The sequence below is a fragment of the Antrostomus carolinensis genome, unplaced genomic scaffold, assembly GCF_000700745.2.
Source record: "Antrostomus carolinensis isolate BGI_N321 unplaced genomic scaffold, ASM70074v2 scaffold2558, whole genome shotgun sequence".
In the NCBI taxonomy this organism is placed as follows: Eukaryota; Metazoa; Chordata; class Aves; order Caprimulgiformes; family Caprimulgidae; genus Antrostomus; species Antrostomus carolinensis.
In genome coordinates, this window is record NW_010332084.1 from 1 (window position 1) to 7,085 (window position 7,085).

At 48.0% G+C, this 7,085-nt stretch overlaps 1 protein-coding gene across 1 annotated transcript in view; it reads left to right on the forward strand.

Annotated features, from left to right (window-relative positions):
• Positions 1-999: 999 nt before the first annotated feature.
• The window catches only part of LOC104529144 (thioredoxin domain-containing protein 16-like), a gene marked incomplete at both ends in the record, with an annotated part of 8,392 nt that continues 2,306 nt past the window's right edge, over positions 1,000-7,085 (forward strand). The window contains one exon of the mRNA XM_010173353.1: positions 1,000-1,059. Within this exon, the coding sequence (XP_010171655.1) occupies positions 1,000-1,059 (60 nt within the window). The remainder of the gene's footprint in view (positions 1,060-7,085) is intronic.

The following is a 7,085-nucleotide window of genomic DNA, read 5'->3' on the forward strand; positions in this document are numbered from 1 at the left end:
TCCAACCCCACCATTTTATCATTCTGTGAAATGTGGCCTGCAGTCCTTTCTCTAAGCTTGCACTGCTCACCACGCTTTCCATACCATGGTGATCCTGCAGACAAGTTGAAACGATAAGTAAGTGCCGCATCCTGCCCCATGTGCCTCCACCCACCACTGGCAATCAGATTAAAGCAGTGCTGCCCGTTGACTGATACTGTGTGATACTGGTACAGTATCTCTCAGTAGAGAAGATATCAATGTTCATGGGTTTTTAACCTTCATTCTACAGGGACCGAATGTAGGACAAGAGGGGAAGCTGTGGTAGCACGTGCTCATGGGATGACCTAGACAACCTGACTGCTGCATGGAAACATAAAGTCCGATTTTCCTTATTTCTTTCAAGACTTTTAGAGCTTGAAGCACCTTGGAAGGCAGAGAATCGTAACGTGGCATTGTCAGAGAGCGAGATGGGGCTGGTCTGTCAGCTATAGCATAGAATCACAGACTGGTTCGGGTTGGGAGGGACCTTTCCAGGCCATCTAGTCCAACCCCCTGCAGTGAGCAGAGACATCTTCAACCAGATCAGGTTGCTCAGAGCCCCGTCCAACCTGACCTGGAATGTTTCCAGGGATGGGGCTTCTACCACCTCTCTGGGCAGCCTGGGCCAGGGTTTCACCACCCTCATTGTCAACAATTCCTTCCTTACATCCAGTCTGGATCTCCCCTCTTGTAGTTTAAAACCATTTCCCCCTGTCCTATCGCTACAGGCCCTGCTGAAAAGTCTGTCCCCATCTTTCTTATGGGCCCCCCTTTAAGTATTGAAAGGTGCAATAATGTCTCCCCGGAGCCTTCTCTTCTCCAGGCTGAACAACCCCAACTCTCTCAGCCTTTCCTCAAGGCAGAGCTATTCCATCCTTCTGATAATTTTGGTGACCTCCTCTGGACTGGCTCCAACAGGTCCATGTCTTTCTTGTACTGAGATATGTCCCTCAGGGCTGTGTCTCTCCTGTGTTTCAGGGGAGGCAGTGTCCCTGGCAGTGCTGCGGTCCTACACCGAGGTGGCCGATCAACTGAAAGGTGAGGTGCCTCAGATCTGAGTGCTTTAGAGCTCTAGTAGGAACCAGAAAACTATGAAGATATTGGTGGTACTTTACTCCTTCACTCAGAACTTACTCACTTGTTCTTCCTAAACTCTTAAGGAAGGCGTACCAACATCAGGTTGCTTAGGAAGAGTCCTTTGTTTCTTATTTAGGGGTCTTTATGGTCCATTTATGCCTCTACAAAGGCATGGGACTGGGAATGAAGCCTTCTGCTGTCACCTGACATTGTTGGTATAAATTGGTACACACCAGCTGCCCAAACTGCCTTGCAGCTGAGATGGTGGTGTTGGTGGCCACAGTGACAGCATGATGAATGATGGTGATGATGATGGTGGGCACAGTGACTGTGTGATGGATGATGGTGATGGTGGTGGTTATGATGGTGGGCACAGTGACTATGTGATGGATGATGATGATGATGGTGGGCACAGTGACTATGTGATGGATGATGATGATGGTGGTGATGATGGTGGGCACGGTGACTGCGTGATGGATGATGGTGATGGTGGTGGTGATGTTGGTGGGCACAGTGACTGTGTGATGAATGCCCAAGAGCGTGGGGGGACCAGGGCAGAAGACCAGCAGCAGTGGATGTCACAGGTTGGGCTCTGGAGTGAGGAGGGACAAACAGTAGGCACTGTAGCCTGCATCATGAAAAGAGGGTCCTGTTTGTACCCCTCAGTGCTAGGTCCTGCACGGACTGAGGAGATGCACTACATGCTGCACAGGAAATCAATGTTCTGGGTGGCACATCAGATCTCCTGTCCTTAGAAGTACTTCATCTGGAAAGGAGCAGTAATTGGTCCCAGCTTTGGTGGAAAGTGTGACAGACAGGTGTGGGCAGACCCAGATCCACCGGAGTGGGACAGTGTTAGAGGAAGAATTTACAATGATGGTGCCTTCAGGGCCTGGAGACTGGCTTAATTACATGGGAAGTCTCACAGGCGGCCACAGAACTCCATAAATAATACGTGATGGTGAAGGATCAGCAACACTTAAAGACGGGACACATGGAGTAGTCTGGTAGTAAAGGCAGGATGGAGTGATCCTTCAAGAGGGTCTGAGCAGTTCCTGAGCAGTGTAAGTCCTGATTCAGCTTCACAGAATCACAGAATGTCAGGGACTGGAAGGGACCTCAAAAGATCATCCAGTCCAACCCCCTGCCAGAGCAGGAACCTAAATGAGATCACACAGGAAGGCATCCAGGTGGGTCTTGAATGTCTCCAGAGAAGGAGACTCCACACCCTCCCTGGGCAGCCTGTCCCAGGGCTCTGTCACCCTCACTGTAAAGAAGTTTCTTCTGAAGTTTAAGCAGAACCTCCTGTGTTCCAGCTCACACCCATTGCCCCTTGTCCTACCATTGGGCATCACTGAGAAGAGCTTCATTCAGGTCTTCAGCCCCATCCCTCTCAGCAGTTAGTGGAGAGAGGTGGGTTCTTCTGCACATCCATCATTCTTACATGGGCTGTTCTGCACATCCATCATTCTTACATGGGCTGAATCTCTTCCAGAGATCCCTCTTTCTCCCCCTGGCTGCAGGGGACACTCAGGTGGCTCCATTCCCTACTCATTGCAGCACAGTGGGGAAGTCACATGGATCTGGGTGAGAGCTGCTCTGACATCCCTGGAGGTATCTGGTGCCTTCTCTTGGTTTTTCTTCTTCACCAAGGCTGATTTCTGCTAACGATGGCACTCCCCTGGGACTGGGCGCCGTGTCCTGCAGAGTGCAAGCGAGATTCTGGCTGAGCTCTCAGCAGTGGGGACATGGACAGTGTCTGCAGAGGATCCAGCCAACTTTCTGGGAAGCAGATGCAGTGGGAGTTGCTTACAAGAAACCCTCCTGGGAAGGCTGAGGACGGTGCTGTGGTTTGGATGAAAGCGATTCTGCGTTCATAGTCTGCATGAAGGGAAAGTCACCAGCAGCTTTGATCTGGGTTGAAATCCCGGCAATAAACAGGAAAGCTGAAGGAGGGTTGTTGTTGTTGGTGTTAGAGATGTTATGATTGTTGATGGTTTGGGGTTTCTTTTAGACTCCCCAGTAGTCAGACCAACTAGAGGAGCAACCTGGGAGAATCAGTGCATGAAACCCTGCCCCTTCCTGACCCAGTGGCCAAACCTTGGCTGATTCTGCACGGCCGGGCTTTCACAATGTGTTTTTTGAATCATTTGATAACAATCTTGGTACATGGAAGCAACCCCAGGCAGATTCTCAACAGAGATTATGAACTGATTGAGGTCAGGGCCTTTCCTCTGTGATCAGTGAGGTCCCACCAAACATTCCCAGGACCTGTGGAATGACTCCAGTCTGATTTCCCCGCTGTGGCTTTGGAGAGGACAGAGAATGGTTGCATTAGTGGATCTGGAGATCCTTTTTCTCTGCTGCTGAGGGAGCCTCAGTCACAGGTGGGCTACCAGGGGAGCTGGAAGACATAAAAGGATGGGGGTCCCTGGACTCTCAATTATGGACAGGATGAGAAAAGATACAGCAGTGCAAGGGACAGAAGTCTGGAGTTGAGAGTCTGACAGAAGTCAAAGTTGGGGCTGTTCAGCCTGGAGAAGAGAAGGCTCCAGGGGGACCTTCTAGCGGCCTCCCAGTACCTGAAGGGGCTACAAGAAAGCTGGGGAGGGACTTTGGCCAAGGGCAGGGAGTGAGAGAACAAGGGGTGATGGCTTGAAAGTGGCAGAGGGGAGCTGGAGCTGAGATGTGAGGAAGAAATTGTTTGGTGTGAGGGTGGTGAGCCAGTGTCCCAGGTTGTCCAGAGAAGCTGTGGCTGCTCCTCCCTGGGAGTGTTGAAGGCCAGGCTGGATGAGGCTTTGAGCAACCTGGTCTAGTGGAAGGTGTCCCTGCTGCTGGCAGGGGGGTTGGAACTGGATGAACTTTGAGGTCCCTTCCAACCCAAACCATTCTATGGTTCTATGACCAGGAAAATCTTCAGCTCTGCAGGACTGAGAATAAAATATGGGGTATGGCTTTGGGGCAATCTCTCTGCTCCCCTCGAAGTGCTGGTATTCCTGGCTACTCTCTGGGGTGGAGCTTTCTTCCTAAGGGCTGAGAAGCCAAGACAAGCTGTCTGAAGCATGAATCACCCGCTCTAGAGGCACATTTTGAATTGCAGAACCAGGTGCCACCTTTGATGCCAAGTCTTTGTGCAAAATGGCACTGAGAAGAGCCCGTATGAGATGAAGCGCAAGGGAATGGAGGAGGCTGGAATGACCCTGTGAATCATCCAGTAACAGATGTTCAGCAGATTATCACAAAATTATGTTTATAGTCACCCAAATGTTTTCCCTTTGTTGAGAGATCTAATCTAGCAAGAGATAAAGAGAAACATCTCTGTCTTGGTGAACTGAGTGCATTTGCTGCTCTTGAGCAATCAGAGAATCAAAGAACCACAGAGTAGTTTGGGTTGGAAGGGACCTTTCCAGGCCATCTAGTCCAACCCCCTGCAGTGACAGGGACATCTTCAACCAGATCAGGTTGCTCAGAGCCCCGTCCAACCTGACCTGGAATGTTTCCAGGGATGGGGCTTCTACCACCTCTCTGGGCAACCTGGGCCAGGGTTTCACCACCCTCATTATAAAAAATTTCTTCCTTACATCTAGTCTAAATCTCCCCTCTTTTAGTTTAAAACCATTTCCCCTTGTCCTATCGCTACAGGCCCTGCTAAAAAATCTATCCCCATCTTTCTTATGGGTCCCCTTGAAGTATTGAAAGGCCACAATAAGGTCTCCCCGGAGCCTTCTCTTCTCCAGGCTGAACAACCCCAACTCTCTCAGCCTGTCCTCACAGCAGAGCAGCTCCAGCACTCGGATCGTTGCCACTGGCAGTAACTGCTGCAGCCCTTGTTTTCTTTTTCAAGATGTGAATTTATGGAAGCAGTACTTCTAGGACAGGAGAAGAGAATGTGAAGGTGGGACAGTGCTGAGCATTGCTTAGGTGTGTCATTGGCTTTTTTTGCAAAGAAGAGAGAACACCAGTATCTAAGAAGAACAATATACTGTGATGAAAACCAGTTCTGTTTACGTCTTTTGCACGTGTGGAGTCGTCTTGACTAATGACTTCCAAAGACAGAGAGAGGTCTGAGGTTGTAGTTCAAAGGCATGAAAATCACCTGTGTGATTCAGCAATGTATATTCATGGAAACTAAATCTGAAGTAAGGCTTTAGGAGTGCATTGTGTGATGCTGTCCAGGTAGTTATTCCCCATTCTGTATTGGATTCCTCCTCTTGAAGTGCAGCACTTCATGCATAACTTCTCTTTCATGTTGTAGCCTTTGGACCAGCTCTTCAAGTGAGCTATTTCTGATGCCAGTCCTGCCTTCCAAATGATTAGAAATTTAAAGGATTCTTGATTTTTCTTGTTCCCTATAGCACTGATGATTTGTCTTGTGCTGGTTTTCTAAGACCCCTCAGACAGAGGTTGTCACTGTTGCTGGTTTTAGTAGCACCTAAAGTCACTGAACAGTAGAATCTTGTGTTCCTCTTTCATCTTTCTTCCTATCCAGCAGCTCAAGTGACCACAGGGCTGAGCAATCTGTTGCTGAGTTACTCAACTCCTGAAACTGCTGCTCATTCAGGAATTAATAATAAGGTGCAGATTTGGTTGGGAGAGAGATCATCTCATACAAAGTGTTCCTCAGGCCAGATGAGTCTTCTTTGGAGCACTTTTGGTATGTAATCCCCCAAGGTATTATCCAAATACTAAAACTTCTATTTGAGGGACTTTAGAGTGGCCTTGCAACTCAATTTTAACAAGATGTCAAAGCCCTATTTCCATGTCATTATTTTTCAGAGTTGAGCAAGACACAAGATTCTGTGGTAACAGATGATGAGAACCAGCTATACTGGATCAGAGGTGTGAAATAAATCCAGGGGCAGGCTTTTAATTTGAGATATTGTTTCAGAGCCTGGAGAATGACACAAACCATTTCTGCTCTTGTGTTTAGACAACTCCTGACTGTCTGAGTGGAATTGCAGACCCTTAGCTCTGTGCTGCCACTTGCTTTTTTCTGTACATGAGTTTGACACAAGGCAGAACAGCAGCAAACTCCTTATGTGAGCTGCAAAGCAGAACCTGAAATGTGGGTTGCAGAAAATGGTCCAGTGGGATGCCAAGGACATAGGGGTAGGGGAGAGGAACAGATGTTAGGGTCATCTTCTGTCTGTGGAGATGCCCTGTCCATCCCTGGCAGGCATGTTCCTAACCTGTGATTAAAACCCTTCCACAGCTTCTCTGCCAAAAAGACTCAGCTGTGCTTGGTTCTCAGTAGCTTTTTTTAATATTTGGTCAAACCTCCCTGCCTGGGTATTTTTTGTTTCATGACCTCACTGTTGCCTCCAGAGAAGACTTTACATATTGTTAGATTTTATTGTTTCTTTTCTCCAGGGAATTTCCAAAAGAAACACAGTTCTTTGGGTTTTTCCTTAGAAGACACGTCTTCCACACTTCTCCAGATTCTCTCTCATCTGCTTAAGCCTTTCCAAAAAACATGTTTCCCAGCCTGACTTGCTGGGCTCTGCAGAGGTATCACCAGATCAGAAGAGCATCATTTTCCTCCCATGTCTTGCAGACGCTGTTGAGAGTTCATCCCAAAATGAGCTTTATCCTTTTCTCAGCACTGATGATATCTGTGTATCCTTCTTCTCATTAGTGTGCTGCTGTTGTTACGCTTTGTCCTTCAAATTGCTTTCTGCCCCTCTGGGCTTGGGATCATTTGCAGATTGGATGTGTGTTTTTTTTTATTCCATCAGCCAGGCCTTTAATGAAAATAGTGATTGGAATCAAACCCAGGACAGATGGAGAAGAAAGCTTGGATGTTTTGATCTGCCATACTCTTGAGAAACCCTCATCACCTGCTCTGAACTTGGTTTCTGAAGGACATTTTGTGATGGTCTGCCTCCATGTGTGTACTTGTCTCTAGGTTTCATCCCATCTTTCCCATGTAACTCTTGAATTCTGTTCAAACAAATTTAGGGAAGGCATGAAGATTTCTGAGATACGGC